The sequence below is a fragment of the Aythya fuligula genome, chromosome 2 (genome assembly GCF_009819795.1).
Source record: "Aythya fuligula isolate bAytFul2 chromosome 2, bAytFul2.pri, whole genome shotgun sequence".
Taxonomy (NCBI): Eukaryota; Metazoa; Chordata; class Aves; order Anseriformes; family Anatidae; genus Aythya; species Aythya fuligula.
The window spans coordinates 5,395,041-5,412,276 of NC_045560.1; the positions used below are offsets into that span (position 1 = coordinate 5,395,041).

Consider the following 17,236-nt stretch of genomic DNA (forward strand, 5'->3'; position numbering starts at 1 on the left):
TATTGTCATCTGTATTGTCATCTACTTCAGCTTTTAAATGTGTACTGGAGTTTTAGCAGAATAAAGTTTATAGGTTACGGGTGATAAAAGTCACAGTAATTCGAAAACAGTCGTAATCTCATCCTGTGGTATTTTATTGCTCTGATAAGCTTAGCGTTACCCACAGAGCCAGGCTCTGCAACAGCATGTTTTAAATTGCAAGCCAGCAATGGTAACTGTTAGGTCAAAAAACTTTTGCATAGTACACTGTGCTTCAAATTACAATCAAGGCTGTTGGTATAATAAAAAGAAGCTTTTGCTTTGCAATTTTTCTGCTTGTTTGATATTAAAATGGCCACTGATACATAATGAAACCAAGAATTAGTGAATAGACCAGCATTTCCCTGGCTGTCTTCTCAATGTCTCACGTGAATATGGGAAAGTCAACATTTCCTGGACTCTGCGTGTTTCATCATGCTTGGGTATTGAGAACAGCCCCTTCAGCTACGGAGGGAAGAAACCCTTCTTCCTCTTGATTCCTTCCTCCCACATGGTTCCCATTTACTCACACATCCCTTCAACTGTTTTTAAAATTGCTTTAGCAAAAGGTCACTGAAATTCCCACTTCTGAGACTGTTCAATTTTCCACTCCCATCGCATAAAGTTTTTGTTAGAGGCACTGTGTGTGGGGAGGAAGGGCTGGGACGAGAACAAAAGATGATGCTATCTGCCTTCTGCCTGCATGAAAGCAGAGCCGTACTGGCACTGAGAACTCATTCTATGCACAGGAACCTTAGTGTGCAAAGAGGACCCTTGAGTTACAGTTAAAGAATGCTATCTTTTTGCTCTGAAATATGTGGGTGTAAGCGAGACCAGCTACAGAACAGGAACATGAGAAAATAAAATAGCTCTCGCTAATCGTGACCTTCAAATATCACAATAAAAAGAATACAAAGATATTGCAGGAGTCCAATTGTATTAAGTGCAAAATAAGAGCTGGGACAAAAAACTTCAGTCTGTGTTACAAATTTAAACTTCCTAACAGTCAAAGATCATTAATGCATTTCTTTTTCAAGCCATTAGCTCTTAGCTTCAGTGATCTTTCTGCTAACAAGAACAGGTAAGGGAGAATTTCCTAAGATGTAGTGCTGAAATCTCCTTTATATCTAATTATTAAGCAGAAGCTTGTCTCCTGTGTTAGTCATACAAGCTAGTAATTAGAAACGTGTTGTAAAAAAATGGAATGGCTACTTTCAAACACCTTGTTTCTACCAATTCCTCAGAACCTTTTGGTGCAGGCACGCCAACCATTTGTTTATATTTTGCCGCTGCGTAAACTACTTCCTAGCAGCCCTTCCACCTTGCCCCCGTGGTTGTTTCAGAGCAGCTTGGTTAAAAAAAACATCTCTCTCTATAGATAGATAGAAAGTTAAAGCACATCCTCTAGCATATGAGTGATTTAAGACAGAGCCAATTTCTGACTTGGGTAGGACAAACATAAAGGAAATATTTAAGTCTTTGCACTGCTTTCAAAAGAAACTATTCTAGACTTCCCGTAAGATGATGAGTTTAAGAAAACCCTGGAAAAGCCATTTCATGTGCACTGACATTTTCATTTGGAGCCATGGTTTTAGGTGATTTGTCATATGAACAATGTAAATATAATTAGAGAGGAGTTCAGAGTAAAGGGATCAATTACAAGTGTTCATTCACAATCACCACACGAGGGCCTGGCTTTGAACTTCAGCTGAACTCGTTTCTTTTCTCATCCTAGGATGCTTTGCAGCACTGAAGTGAACGTCAATCTTGCTTTTTTCCACCTCAGTACACCTGTAGGATTGGTTCTGCTTCTCAATTTGAGCCTGTAATTTGTAGAGCTAGTAACGGATCCCTGAATCCACTTGATTCCACAGTGCAAATCACTTGCTATTACTAGAGAAGGCAGAGAATTAGCAGCTGTGTTGATTTGTCAGTACGCTGGAGGTTAGTTCCCTGGGTATTCAAATACTGCTGCAGCTCCCATGCCAGTTCCAATGCACATTGACACAACACCATACGCTCTGGAACGAAAGAAGATGTGAAATTAAGAAAAACATCACGTTTATATCACCTGACCAGGGGAAAAAAATCCAATAAAAGTGATGGTTATTTCTGAGCCTGATTTACCCAAACACACCTAAGGTTAATACCGTTGTTCAGTGCTCACCTTTTCCCTCTACGCTTCAATTCATTGAGCAAAGTGACGACTTGCCGGGCGCCCGTACAGCCCAGGGGGTGTCCCAGGGCTATTGCTCCTCCCAGGGGGTTGACCTTCTCCATGGGAATGCCCAGCTTTTCAACACAGTACACAGCCTGGAAAGACACAGGGAAACGTTTCACAGGATGCTCTCACCTCTGTTAGTTCTCAGCTCTCCTGCAATACAGAACCAGGAGGGCTGCAGAGAAGGCTGGTGATCTCCACATACAAAGGAAGACAGCAAACAGCCAGGCCAATAATCCTAAGCAGGTCTAGGGGCTTCAGAAGATTTGTGCTCAAAATGAATTGAGCTCAAGTTATGTTTTCTATTACGTAAAAATCCACACTGTTATGTCAGCTGCTCTGAAAGTATTAAAGTATTAAAATAATTAGTATTTATGGGCCTGACTAGCTAGACCGTTTTCCAGTGGAAAGCAGCAGAACTACATTACAAATCCAAAGCACACGAAGCAAGCAAAATCTATCAACTTCATCTCAAGCTGAGCCCACATACTTTCTGACTGGCAAGTCAGATTTGTGGCCAACAAGTGACATTTCTGCATTTCATTAAGGATATGCAAATTGTCAAGTGCAACACATTCACACGGACACCACCCTGTAACGAGTTACAGCCTTGTGAAACAGCAATTTTGCAAGTGAGTATGAGGATACAACAAAGTAATCATTATTATTTAGTGAAGATCTTTTTTTTTTTTTTTAATCTTATGCTACATAAGCAATGCCCTGCTTGTTTTTATTTCAAGAAAATAGTCTGTATGTTTTTAACATTTGGCCAGAAATGAAGTCAAATCTTCGTTTTGAGACCAAGTTGAAATATATTTCTAGTTTCTAAGCAATGTAACAACTCAACCAGAATGATCACTCACCTGGCTTGCAAAGGCTTCGTTGATTTCAAATATATCAATGTCATTTAGTGTCAGACCTATGGTTCAGAAAAATCAGGATTTAAAAGGAGATATTATTGCCTTATAAGTACATTAAAGAGAACAACTCGCTTAAAGTCTTCCTTTATGAATTCTACCCTGCTAACAACAACAAAGGGAGGACCTTGGCTCCCCGTTGGGTATCTACGTTTTTATGTCTTTATGTGTACAAGTATCTGAAGACTGCAAAACCTCACAGTCCGTGGCATCACGTCACTGAGTGTGCACAGTTTCCTTGGATTAAATGTGGTTTCTTTGCGGAGGGGTTAAAGACCGAAGGGTATTTCGAGACCAAGATAAAACTATAGGCAAATGTGTAACCACAGTGCCGACAGCTGACCGCAATAATAATCGTGAGCCATAAAAGCTGCTCGACCCTGTGAGTGTGATAACACCGAGGGAAGACTGTTCCACTGGTCAGATGCCAAAATTGTAAAGAAAACCAAAACACAAACAAGAAAACCACACACCCACAGCCTCCTCACATTACGTGACAAGAGAACTAAACAAACTCTAAATCATTTGCCACACGCTGGCAGCTTGTTGAGGCCGTGCAGGGCGTTAGTCCTGAGCTTCTCAAAGGGGAGTGAGGGGTAATTTGTACCTCAGAAGCGAGCAGCATTACACCACCACCAGGCAGCATCTCTTTCAGGGCTCTAGCTGCACGTGCTGGAATAATCACCTCAAATTTCAGTCCACAGGGAGCGATTCTGCCCCGTGCTGAGCAGCGTGGTCCTTACCTGCCTTCTCCACAGCAGCAGGGATGGCGTAGGCTGGCCCAATGCCCATAACATCGGGCGGGACTCCGACCACGGCGAAGGACCTGAGCACCCCCAGCACCGGCAGCCCCAGCTGTGCTGCTTTGGAGCGTTTTGCCAGCAGAACTGCAGCTGCTCCGTCACTGACCTGGCTGGCGTTGCCTGTTGGAAGAGATCTATCACCACCCCTTCTGCCTGAGCGCATGGTGCGACGGGGCAGGCGAGCCACGGGAAGGGCAGAAAATCGTGTCATTGAAGGCAGAGCTGACCTGCTGTGGTGCTGCCGTTCTCCTTGAAGGCAGGCTTCAGCTTTGCCAGGCCTTCCAGGGTGGTGGAGGGCCTAATCCCTTCGTCTTGGTGCACGGTGATTGTTTGTTGGTTGCCCTCCTTATCTTGGACAGTGGTCTTGACCGGGACAATCTCAGCTTTAAACAGTCCCAGCTGCTGAGCTTTTGCTGCTCTGTTAAAGGAAAACACAAAAATTAAAATAACCTGGAAGGGAACTGCAAGAAGCGATGCCAACAAGAACAGTCAGAGGATGAATTCAGGTGTGACTTGGTACCAGGTGCATCAGCACTGAGCAGCGGATGGGAAGAAGACAAATACTGCTTTCTGTTAACGGGAAGACAGACTCCTGACCTCTGTCACAGGAAATACATCGCTTATACGTTGGGCATTCCTCCCCAAACCTGGGTCACAGGAGCACTAGGTGCTGAGCAAAATCCTGTTCTGTCCCCACTAACACCTTAGTGACTGACTGACCACCAGCAGCCCACAGCCATCAGGCTGTACTTGTCCAGTGGTACAGCCACACCACAACTGGGAGAAAATAATCCCGATGCCCAAACATCAATGCCTATTTCTGAAAGTTTAGAACAGGGCGAGGCAGCTAAGCTTCTATGCAATACTAATGATCTGTGAGAAGTTACAGAACAGCTAGAGTTTCACCCATTCCAGATTTTGTCCTACAAAAAACAAGCTGACTTTTAGACTGCAGACTTGAAGTATCATCTTCTGGCATTTAAATGTCATCTTTCAAATTATTCCAGTTTGTGTTGCATAATTTATTGACTACACAGAAGGGAACCAGAAGTAAAGGTGCACAGAGGATCGGGTCTGGTCCAACCAGCAGGGAACAACTGACACAAGCAGACTGACGGAAGTGTGGAGAAGGCAAGCGGATAAATTATAATTAACTCCGAGCACATAATTTTAATCTTTCATACTAACAAGGTATTTAAAAGCCTCTGCAGCAGAGACAATTTAGAAGATTTACCTTCCAGCAGCAAAGTGCCCTTTTCAGGTAACACAAATTGGAGACAAAGCTTGTTCTACTCCCTCACTGCTTTACGCTTTTATTCATAAAATATAAATATTTAATATTGCCAAGAGAGATTAAGAGCCGAAGGAGAGATCAGTAACTCCACAGACATCCTGAGCCTGCAGCCAGAAAATCAACCCTTTCCTCATGTGAGAGGTGAGGATCGTGTTCACATACCCTTCTGCGCTATCAGGCAGTGAGAAAGCCTGGCATGCCAAGTTCCCTCCGAGCAGGGCCAGAATTTAAAGGTTAACTGCCTTGTCCAGCAGCTTCCTGCATTAGATAAATAATTGGACCGGGGCGATGCTTAAACACAGTTCTGAAAGTTTAACTCCTTGATGCCAGCAACTTCAACACCTCATCCACTGCCCCTGGACTGCTGGTACAGCCCCGGGGATTCCAGGGGTCAGCTCACCCTGGTAATTATTTCACCTAAAGGAAGGGTTTTAGAGGTAGGATTGGGCTCACTTGGAGCCAAGCACCTGCAGCAAAGACACGCCGCTCCTCTTATAAGCGCGGCAGCTCTCTGGAAGTGCCTCATTTGAAATGCTCCCCCTTGGGGAAGCTCACTCCTGCTGTGACGCCCACGGTGGGTTTCAAATGACACCGAGCCAAAGCCACTGGGAAAACACTGAGCTGTCCGCCAGCTTCGGGAACCTCGTGGCAATGGTGTCCTTCACTCGATGGCACACACAGCTGCACCCGGTGCTCAAAGCCTGCACAGCTGGCGGTGAGTGTGTAAAACCACACAGCTCCGAGCTCAGGCTGCCTCACCACACCGCTGGGCTTTGCTCTGACCACCTCAGGCTTCTTTACTCACTGCTCAGTTGCGAAAGGCAAGATGAAGGCTGCACGTAACCACTCGTGCAAAGTGCAATGTTGTGTTTTTTTCCCCCCTTTCTCTATGTATTCTCTAACCAAAAAGGTGAAAATAAGCAGCATTTACTTTTGTTGGGAAGCCAAGGCAAAGGCGTCTTGCTTCTTGCGGGAAACTCCAAACTTCTCTGCCACGTTCTCTGAGGTTATTCTGGGAAAAACAACATCAGAAAATTAACCCAATAATGTACCTAATCAAGCTGGAATTGTCTCTTATTGACGACACGAGCTACAAGCAGTGGCTTCGGTCTCAAAGCTCACTGCTGACTGCTCAACCTGGACCTACTCACCCCATGGGAATAAGGCAATCTCGGGCTTTGCTGTTCTCCATCATACTGGAGCTGATATCGCCAGGGTTATTGGCGCTTCTGAGGGACATCGTTTCCACGCTAAACATGGGGAAAAAAGTGAAGTTACTGCCACTGCTTCCATGCTACACTCATGGTGATTGCTCAGCTAGGAGTGATCAATGTCTTGACAACATTATTCCCTATCAACCTACAGAAGTGCAGCTGGTAATTAAAAACTGGCTGAGGAAGAAGCTTTTCAGGTGTCAGTACAAAAATTAGCACAAAATTACACCGGGTCGTTAGCCTAAGCGGGTCCTTGTTCCATTAGGACAGGACACCAATGTCAGCAGTTAATTTCTTGTGTTTCCACAGCAAGGAAGGAGCTGCTAACCATTCTGGCACTTCTGCCTTCAGACGTAACGAAAAACCCAAGGTTCTTGGACTAGAGCTGTCAACAGCCAGAAAAAGGCCAGTTCCAGCTTAAAAACTGGTTGGCAGTGGAACAACATCGAGTGTGAAGCAACCCATGACAAAGAGACTTCAGTGAGCTCCGCCACTGGCATTTTGCAACACGAAGAGTTTCAGATGTAGGTCCCAGAGGCTGCAGCCTTTGACCTACAGATGGGTTAACAGATCGAAGGAACCCAAATTTTACTGCACGAATACAAAGCCACCGCTTAGGACTTGCGAGCTTTTGTACAGTCAGTCTTAGGCCACGGAGCTTAAGATGCTTCACGGTCTGCTGCCTTCTGGGAACACAGAGCTGCTTGGAAGGGATTTCTGACGCCCCATCCAAGACCTGCTGCAGGAGGCCATAAAAGTGCCATAAAAAGATGTTCTTACCCACAGGCCAGGCCAATGTCATACGACCCATTTCGGATGCCACCTGTAACAGCAGGGCACAAACATTCTGATTATCGTTAGGAGCCCAAGCGCTTGGATCCCAGCTGCAGTTTTGTGACCACCTGATGTGTTCACTGCCCCTGGAAGGGGCTTTCCCTCCGCGCTCCAACGTAAGCCAAGGAGCTGACGTGGCTGAAACTAAGCACGACCTGACCTGCCAGCAGGGAGGACGGGATTGACCCTCAGAGAAAGGGCCTGACGTGGAAGTGGTGGTAGAAAGAACTCATCCTCAGATGACCAAGGTATTTCTCTAAGGGTATCTTACATATCTCAAGGGTACGAGGTGTATCTGTAAGGGTATCTTCGTATCTCAAGGATATGGAAGCATTCAAGTCAACACCACGCTGAGAATGCCCAGCAGCAGAAGGCTTTATCACTGTTTTTACTGCTTGGAGGGACTGGAGAACAAATGACCAGGATAAAGGAGCACTCGTAGCAGGGCAGGCATCAACGCCAGCCCGAGTGCCCGTGCACGCTTACCAGCTATATTGATAATGGCCTGCAGCCCGGAGGAGCACTGCCGGTTGACACTCGAGCACGGCACCGTCTCTGGGATCCCACTAGGACATGAGAGAGCGTTAAAGACCATGCAACAAAACAAACTGCTACAGAGAACATGAAGCCTCTTGATTAAACTGTAACCCTCACGCTCAACTGATCCCAATAAACGTCTGTTGACCTATTTGGACCTGCACCAAGACAAAGCAAAATTCACGGATCATTTCCAAATGGAATTGCAGGTGGCTCCGTGTGCTGTTTCCCCACAGGTCTACCTTGGGAAGCCCTCTGTAAGCAGGGCCCTCTGACGAGCCTAGCTCCTGAGCTCTGACCAGAGCCAGAAACGCTCAAAGGCTCTGCAATATTGCTAATTGCTGCCTGTGCCCCTCCAAAGCAGCGTCTGTAAACTGCTTTAGCAGAAGGAAACATCAGGGGCAGCCCGCGGAGCGATGTCTGCGTGGAAGGGGAGGCCGCTCCCCACAGCGCCGCCCGGTCCCTGCCAACAGGGACAGCAGGGCTCTCCGAACGCTTGATCAAAGTCTGATTTCTGGGCAAAAGGCGACCTGCTGGAAACTCTTACGAGCTCACGAGCCTCATCACGACCTCTCACCCAGTGCTGCTCCGTAGCCGAGGCCCAAGATGAGAAGAAACTTTGATATGGTTGAGAGCTTACCTTAGAAATTGTGCAACTCTCGCGACCAAAGCGCCAGCTCCCGGCTGCAGCACGTTCCCTGTGTGCAAATATAGGATTGGCATCAGTCGGCTGCACAAAATATAGGATTGGCATCAGTCGGCTGCACTGCCCCCACTACCTGCTGCGGACACCAAAGACACAGAGCCCAGCCACTTGATTGGATGGTCATCAAGGATGTGTTAATTTCACGAGCATAACACCACCAGGCATCAACCCCTTCCGACCCCCACAACACCCACGAGCCCCCCGTGGGCCTGTCCTGGAGTCTGAGGGCGACCACTCACCCACACAGATGTCTCCCAGCGCCTCCGGCCGAAGCCCAACGTCCTGCAGGACCGCGGTCATAACAGCAGACAGCAGCTCATCAGGTGTGGTATCCTGCAAGCACATAAAAAAAAGTTGTAGGGCCTTAAAAGTGACTAGGATGAGTTATATGGCACGAGCATGCAGAGTTCCCTCTGTTCCTTCATCCCAAAATGACCCCAAAGAGCAGCAGCCGGACCCCACCGCCCACATCCCACTGAGTGTGGGGATTTCTGCCCCAGCAGCGCCTGGCACACGCCTGGAGCGGGTTTTGCACAACTCGGTGACTCCAGTCACATAACACTAGAGTTTTGTGGGCCATTATCGACCCCAAATTCAACACAGCCCCTTGAAAACCTACAAAAACACAGGCAGCTTGGCAACACCTCGTGTCCCACCACCACCACCTCCGCTTGCAGGTGCCGTGCCTGTCCCGGGGCTGGGTTTGGGGGAACGTGGGGCGAGGAGAACAGGCTGAGGAGGACAAAAAGCGATTAGATTATGCTTGGGGTTCCCTCAAACCCCAAAACGCTGCTCCTGAGGCTTGGCAAGGCGCAGGCAGGTCCAGGATCTCCACACCAGGAGCTCCACAGCAGGGCAGGAAGGTGAGGGAGATGTTTCCTCACCACAGTACCTCAGGGAACCGGGGCTGTCGGGCTCAGTGTGAGGCAGGACACAGCGGGGTCAGGCACCCCACAGCAGCCTGTGGGGTTGGGGGGGGCTCTGGGTGGCCGCTCCGCACCCCAAAAATTGATTTTGTTTCCCTGACGGTTGGCGAGTGGTGTGGGGGCAACCCCTGAGGGCTCGGTATTTAGGGGAAAGGCAGCTCCCCGAGGGACGAGTAAGGATTGGGGGGGGATCCGGAGGCGCCCTGAGGATTTAGGGCATGAGGAACACCCCAAAAAAAAATAAAAATAAAGCAAATCCCTACCTTGAACCCCCCGCGCTTGGCTCGGCCGATGGCCGTCCTCCTGCCGTGCACCACCACCACATCCTCGGGACACGAAGCTCCTCCGGGCCGGCTCCCGCACGGCGCTGCCCTCACGGCGGCCGGGGGCTGCCCCGCCAGGTGCCCCAGCACCGCCCGCACCCGCCTCAGCGCCCCACTGCCGCTCCCCGCCGCCATCTTGGCTTCCCCGCCCGCCGCCGCCGCCGCCATTTTCGCACCTCCCCCGCCGCGGGGAGGGAGGGGGTGTGGTTTGGGTATGGACCCGCCCGTTTAATTTACATAACCACGCCCACTCGGCTCGTTGGTCCCGCCCACCACGGGTTGGGCTCTGGGGGGGGAGGAGGAAAAGGGGAGAAGGGATTGGGGTAAGGGAGCGAAAATGAAAGGGAATTAAAAGGTTAAAGGAAAAGATAAAATTAAAATTAAAAATTAAATTAAAATAAAAATTAAATTAAAATTAAAAATTAATAGTAAATTCTGTGAGATAGTCCGCTGAAAGGAGAAAATGCAAGTGGATGAAGATAGGAATAAATGAATGAAATGAATAAAATAAATGAATGAAATGAATAAAATACATGAATTAAATGAATGGAACTGAAGAAGGCAGAAATAAAAGAGCCCACCCTACACCTTCTGCCGTGGTGTAACACCAGGCCAATGTGACCGCAGAGATCACAGAATCACAGAATTTCTAGGTTGGAAGAGACCTCAAGATCATCGAGTCCAACCTCTGACCTAACGCTAACAGTCCCCACTAAACCATATCCCTAAGCTCTACATCTAAGCGTCTTTTGAAGACTTCCAGGGATGGTGACTCCACCACTTCCCTGGGCAGCCTGTTCCAGTGCCTCACAACCCTTTCAGTGAAGAAGTTCTTCCTAACATCTAACCTAAAACTCCCCTGGCTCAACTTAAGCCCATTCCCCCTCGTCCTGTCACCAGGCACGTGGGAGAACAGGCCAACCCCCACCTCGCTACAGCCTCCCTTGAGGTACCTAAAAAGAGCGATAAGGTCTCCCCTGAGCCTCCTCTTCTCCAGGCTGAACAAGCCCAGCTCCCTCAGCCGCTCCTCGTAGGACTTGTTCTCCAGGCCCCTCACCAGCTTCGTCGCCCTTCTCTGCACCCGCTCAAGCACCTCCATGTCCTTCTTGTAGCGAGGGGCCCAAAACTGGACACAGTACTCGAGGTGCGGCCTCAGCAGAGCCGAGTACAGCAGCTGGGGAGTGCCACGCGTGGCGGGGGTCCCAGTCTCAGGGCAGAGCCCCCGAGGAGGGAAGGACACAGAGGGGTGGCCGCGCGCCCGGCAGACACAGAACACGACACTGGAGCCTTTTTCCAACGGGAGGAAAACGTTTCTCTGGGATACACGCGGCGACACCGCACGGAGAGCGGGGACACGGCCCCAGGTGGGCTCCCCCCCCCCCCCCCGCTGGCCTGGGTGCGCCGGACAAAATAAAATATACATATATAAAAAACAAACAAACAAAAAAAAACAAAAAGGAAATTTACATGGCATAATATTACATTCTCTTCTAGTTTTCATTTTGTACATCAGAACACTGCGAGGGTTTTTTTTTTTTAAAAAAAAACACAAAGGCAAAGGCACCTGAGGAGCGAGTCGCACTCACACGGGGGCACTCACACGCAGCCTTGCACGCACAGCCCTACACACAGCCCTACACACAGCCCTACACACACCCCCACGGACACACACACACACACACAAACCCCATCACACACGAGCCAGGGGACCTGGCTGTCCCAGGGAGGCTTTTTGGGGTGCTTGGTGGGGCTGACGAGGCCCCAGGGAGCATTTTTTGGGAGGGTCCCCCAAGGCCTCCCCCAGCGCTCGGGGCGGTGCGGCCGGGCCCCCGCTTTTGTTCTCGAGGCTTTGGAGAAAATATTCAGCTCCCATCCACCCCTAAGGGGCGAAAAATCAAAGCTGAACAGGTTGGGTGAAAGGGGAGAAAAGAGCATAAAAACATTTTTAGCTTTCCTGAAACACCCTTTGTTCGTCTGACAACCCCTTATTTGCCAACACGTTTTTTCTTGGTTTTTTTTTTTTTTTTTTTTTTTTTTTTTTAAATCCATCCTATGGAGCTAACCAGAGTGATGGATTTGGTCCTATTCACAGAATAAAATTCTTTCTTTCCCCTAAAGGAAGGAGGGGACAGCCCGGGGAGCCGGCATCCAGCGCCCTGGTGGCCAGGCACAAAGCTCGGGTAGGCACCACCAACCTCTTACACCCTTACAGGGAACCCTTCCGGCTATTTAATTTGCCCAAACAGCCCCAGCCTTTCTTTAACTGAAATAATTGTGGTTTTTGCCTCTCTCTCTGGAGCTGCAGCCGAGGAAATGCTCCCAGTGCCACTGCAGGACGACTTCGATCTCTCCCACCCAGGACCGTTCTCCATTTCCCTTTGCTCTGAGCAACACTTCTCATTTTCAATGAAAAAAACCAACATTAAAATAAAATAAACCTGTGTTTGACGCCCTGGGAACTGCTCGTTTAACCTCCACTGAGCCGGGTGGAAACAGCTAACGCAGCGAGGAAGCGGGAGATGGGGCGATGCAATTAATTTGGCCAAAATGCCCAAGATCTGGTAAATTCATCGCCTCCCAGGGCCTCTCTGCTTGCTCCCCGCGGGGTAGTAGTGTCGGTCGGGGGCCGTAGCCCAGCTCTGCTTTAAGCTTTCCCAATTTAACCTCCACCTCCCGAAATACTGCAGAAGGGAGCCCGGCTGCACGCCATCCGCGCAGCTCTGCGGCCCCAGGCTGCGGCTTCATGCTGGCGCAGCCCCGCGGGCGCTCCCTGCCCGATTTGAGGCAAAATCAGAGGATGCAGAGGCCCGGCCGAGCCCCCGCAGCTCCACACGCACACGTACACGCACGCACACGAAGGCAAGACGTCTGCAGAAACGCGCCCGGCTCCCTGCCAGGCGCCGCGATTGTAACCGCTTAAGGCACAGGACAGGAGCCAACGCCACCTCCCTGGCGAGGCCACCCGGTGTCACCACCTCCGAAAGGTTCCTGTCCCCTGGTGGACACCGGGTCCCTCCTGCTCCACGCCCTGAGGATCATCTCCAGCTGGGCTGAAGCCCTGTTCCTCTGCGGGGAGCGGCGCCGGGCGCTCAGCATCCCATTCCTCCGCTGGTCCCGAGGATGAGGAGGGCGCTCCGGGGAAGCCCTCGGCCCCAATTCCCCGGCGGTGGCCTCCAGGTCCCGAGCGTGCCTTCCAAAAATCCCACAAGGCGGCAGCCACCGAGCGAGAAGGGACCCAAGGGGGGAGCCACCAAGCAAGGACGAGCCCGGGGCTGGAGGTGTGAAGGGCAGGGTGCCAAAAAAATAAAAGGGGCCGCGGGTCTGGCGGCCGCCCCCTGTCCCATCAGCGTTTCCCCAAGCCCGGGGCTCAGAGGCCGCAGTTGACGAAGGGATGCCTCAGCAGGTCCTCGGCCGTCGGCCTCCGCTTCTCCTCCACGAAGATCTGCTTGAGGAAGTTGCGGCAGGAGCTGGAGACGCCGTCGGGGAGCTGGGGGTTGGTGGGCTGCGTGGCGATCTTAAAAATCGCCGCCATGGCTTCGAACTCGGCCCAGGGCGGCTTCTCCGTCAGCATCTCCACCACGGTGCAGGCCACGCTCCTGCAACGAGACGGCAAGACCGCCGGGGAGAGCAGATTTGTGAGATTTGTCCTAAAACGGGTGTTTTTTTCTGCCCTGCTTTAATTCAAGATTAAGCTTCGTGAAAAAAAGATGGCTGAGAATGCAAAGCACCTGATGGGAACAACCCCAGAAGGAAAACCCTAAAGAGTTTAGACACCCCAATTTCAATAATAGGATGTTGTTCCCCAAACAGTTGAGCCAGAATGAAAGCTGCTTGCCTACAGATTTACGTCTGACTTTATCCCCATTTATTGGCAGGCCAAGTGGAGTTATCCCTGCTCTTTGCAGCTCCAGCTGCCATCCTCCAGAGAGGCCTCAAAACATTCAGGAGCACCCACAGATTTTGGGTGTCTTCGTGTCTGAGCCGCAGGCAAACACCCAGCAGCCGATTTCAGAGGTTGCAAAAAGATCACACCGAGCCTCCAAGCTGGGCTGAGTTAACCTAAAAATGGGGTAACCAGAGCTCAGCAGCTCTCCTGGCAAACCCTGTCCTCACACACCGGGCATTTTGAAAGCAAGCTGTGGTTGTGTGTGCTCCTCTCCTGGGGCTTTTCAGCTCTGCACCCTTTCCATCTTCCAAAAACGTGGCAGTGGGGGGTTTTGCCCTGCTCCTTACCACACGTCAGCTTTCCTTCCATAGCCTTCCCCGCTGATAACCTCCGGGCTCATCCAGTACGGCGTTCCCGTGACGGATTTAATCCCGGTCCCAGACATGCAGATGGTCTGGATACGTTTGCTGGCCCCAAAATCTCCAAGCTTCACATTTCCAGCAGAATCTCGCAAAATATTGGCACCTGGGGACGAGAAGCAACAACGAAAACACCGAGTGATGAAGCAGCAAGCTGAACAGAGCAGCCACAGCGAGGCAGGAAGACAGAACAAGAGTTCGGTTCCAGTTTGTTCAAAATTTTCATGGTTCAAGAGGCAAAGCCAGAAAAAAATAACTTAAAAACCAAATATCTGCTCTGTGTTTTGCACAAGAATTATGTTGGGGCACGGTGAGGCTGGGCTGAAGAAAGCTAAGCAAGCAAGAAGCTCCCCTGTGTTCCCTACTCACCTTTAATGTCCCTGTGGACAATCATATTGCTGTGCAAGTAGAAGACTCCCTGCAAGATCTGCCTGGTGTACTTCCGAGTGACGTTCTCCGTCAGAGCACCATACGCCTTGAGCTGGTCCTTTATCGAACCCTGGCGAGAGGAAACATCGGGCAGCAACCGTAAGGACCAGAAGAATCGGGTGCAACACGTCACGGTGACCTTATAAACTTCCCTGACCACCACATTTCTCAGCTCAAATAAAAAACCCAAGCCACTCTGTTGGAGAAACGGCAAGATAAACATCCAGGAGGCGCTGAACAGAGCAAGGATTTGACCCCAGTGCCTCAGAGGCCAAGTGGAAAAAGAGGAACGGCCTCCGGCAGCGATCAGTGCCACCCTCTGCCAACAGCACGGAGCTTGTTCCCCCTCTAGTGGCTCGCCTTCACCAACAGCTCATGGACAAGGGCCACACGGATGAGGAGTTTCTAATCAGGTGAGGATACTCTCCATGAGCTCTTCATGGTTGTCACCTTCTGTGAAGCCTTTCTCCCAGTTTCTTTTGGGGCTGGTGGCAATCCTGTGGCTGGGGATCTCCCTTCCCTTTCGCGGTGTTGCTGAAGTAATTTGGGATGCTCGGAAATTATCCCCTCCTGCACCTCGTGGGCAGGGTGTCCTCCCTCACCCTCAACTCTGCAAGCTTCCTTATCCTGGGGGACATCAAAAAATGAAGCCAAAGAAGGGAAAACAGGGCCTGCAGGACTTGTGGTCAATTGGACCCTTCTGTTTTCCAAGCATAAACTGAAAATAAGAGGTGAATGGTGCAGGGTACAGCAGGAAATAGCTTTGTAACACGGCTGATCACCAGAATGCCAGCCTGGTGGTGCACCCAAGCTTTGCCCCCTGAAGATTTTACCATGCTAGCTGTGTATGATCAGAAACCCGGCCACATCCAGCAGTTTGGAGCTGCTCTTCTGCGAGGTTTGGGAGCTCAGCCACTTCCACTGCCACTGGAAACCAAAGCCCTGTGCTGCTTTTGTGCAGTAAGCCATCCCCGTGGCACTGAACTCAATCTGTATTTGGTCAGAGCTCTGGTTTATCGCAAAGAAAACAAACACTCAGCTTCCAGCCTTGCTGGACGCTGCCCCAGCACCAAACGGTGGTTTCCTGGCTGCTAACAAACACCAGCACGCTGCAGAACGAGCAGCAAGGGTGCTGCTGAAGCTTCTGGGCTTTTCTCTTTGGGGTCTGAGCCTTGTCTTAAGGCCTGGAAGCGATGTGCCTGTCCCCGGGGACAGAGGCAGGACGGTGCTTGGAAGGAGCTCGAAGGCATGAAGCCCACCTGATTCGTGACATGTTCGCAGAGCCTGCAGCACATTTACTAACGACCGAAATTATTTGTGACCAGGTGACTTCCCAGCCCCCTCCGACCTTACAAACAAGGCCTGAACAAACAAGGATTTATTCTTCCACGGGCTGGGGGACGAACCCAGCTGGGCAGGCAGGATGCAGGAGAGCAGCTCACGCAGCAACGCCAGCAGTTGTGCTGGTTTATACCACGCAGTGACTTTGTCCAGCTGACTCTGATGCAACCTGCGTCCTTGCAGGGATGTTCATCTGATGTGTGTGTGCTCTCCAGGCTCCCTCAGAGCTTCCCTTTTCCCTGGAGCTATTTCACCCTGTATGTGTCAGCAAAACCGCAAAGTTAATCCCCTCCTGGTAGGTTGGATCGTGCTACCAACACAAGGTTCAGTCCTGAGCAGGAGAAGGCTTAGCAGTGAGTAACGCTGGGTTGAACGCACACGTGCTGAAAGCCAGGAATAATTGGTGACAGCTGTGGGCGGACAGTTGTGCTATTAACGTGTCCTGGAGGGATTTGTAATAAATACTTAAGGATGGGCTCAGGCCGCGGCGTTTGGAGCCAGATCTGGAACACGTCCCGCATTCACCACGTTCAGATTGCAGGCTGTGCACACACCCTTCCCCGGGATCCAAACCTGAGACCCTTCCAGGCTTCTGATTTGACCTGCTGCACCTTGAGGGGCCTGACCATGACACCTGGCTCGATCTAAACTCCATCTAGGGATGCTGGGATGCAGTGCTTTGCTTTGGCTCATCAGATAAACTTGACAGCTAAGCTCCCCTGCAACTCCAGATCCAAATTTCTCCAAACTCTAAGGCAGGGTAGGTCATGACAATCCTCAGCAGGAACTGCACTTACCCCTGGCATGTATTCAACAAAGATCGACAGCTTCCTCTCCTCGGGATCCCGCAAACACCCATAGTACTGCACTATCCTGTCGTGGCGGAGAGTCTTCAGCAGCTGGATCTCACACTCCAAAGCGTTCACCTCCTGCAACAGGACAGACACACTGCGTGAGAGAAGGTGTGCTAAAGGAATTTTTTTACCCTCAGCCTCCACCCCACAGCCCCACAGAGCGCGGTGCTGCCCTCACACTCACCTTACTCGTCTCTTGACTGTCAGGGTCAAATGGCACCTGCTTCACCGACAGCTCTCGGCCCGTGTCAGCATCATAGCAGAGGTAAACTTCCCCAAAAGCTCCTCTTCCAAGCAGCTTCCCCAGCCTCCAGTTCACTGGTGCCTGCAGGGCTGCAGAAAAGAAGGAGAGGGTTGAGAGAAAAGCACAGCTTGGAGGCTTCAGCATCGGCCCTACCAGATGCACAGCAGGCCTGCAATGATCCCAGCAGGGCAGGCAGCGAGCTGACAAAACTCTTTTAATTGCACGAGAGCTACTGGTGCGTGCATGAAGATCTCTTCCTTTGTGCTCTAC

The 17,236-nt window shown here is 50.5% G+C and overlaps 2 protein-coding genes across 3 annotated transcripts in view; both read right to left on the bottom strand.

Moving 5' to 3' along the window:
* Positions 1 to 113: 113 nt before the first annotated feature.
* ACAA1 (acetyl-CoA acyltransferase 1) lies at positions 114 to 9,928 on the bottom strand. Its single transcript, XM_032181774.1, has 12 exons — positions 9,734 to 9,928; positions 8,784 to 8,877; positions 8,479 to 8,536; positions 7,788 to 7,867; positions 7,248 to 7,290; positions 6,405 to 6,503; positions 6,185 to 6,265; positions 4,187 to 4,377; positions 3,900 to 4,079; positions 3,103 to 3,158; positions 2,186 to 2,331; positions 114 to 2,039 (listed from the first exon to the last, which is right to left on the bottom strand). Exons 1-12 carry the CDS (start codon positions 9,926 to 9,928, stop codon positions 1,964 to 1,966), a joined length of 1,299 nt encoding a protein of 432 aa, XP_032037665.1. The 3' UTR covers positions 114 to 1,963.
* Positions 9,929 to 11,835: 1,907 nt separating this feature from the next.
* LOC116486750 (mitogen-activated protein kinase kinase kinase 3-like) overlaps positions 11,836 to 17,236 on the bottom strand; it is a 64,657-nt gene continuing 59,256 nt past the window's right edge. For both annotated transcript variants that reach the window (XM_032183202.1, XM_032183201.1), the window contains exons 13-17: positions 16,907 to 17,055; positions 16,666 to 16,797; positions 14,468 to 14,597; positions 14,027 to 14,204; positions 11,836 to 13,389 (exon numbers count right to left, since the gene is read on the bottom strand). In XM_032183202.1, the coding sequence (XP_032039093.1) occupies positions 13,161 to 13,389; positions 14,027 to 14,204; positions 14,468 to 14,597; positions 16,666 to 16,797; positions 16,907 to 17,055 (818 nt within the window). In that variant the 3' untranslated portion in view covers positions 11,836 to 13,160. The remainder of the gene's footprint in view (positions 13,390 to 14,026; positions 14,205 to 14,467; positions 14,598 to 16,665; positions 16,798 to 16,906; positions 17,056 to 17,236) is intronic.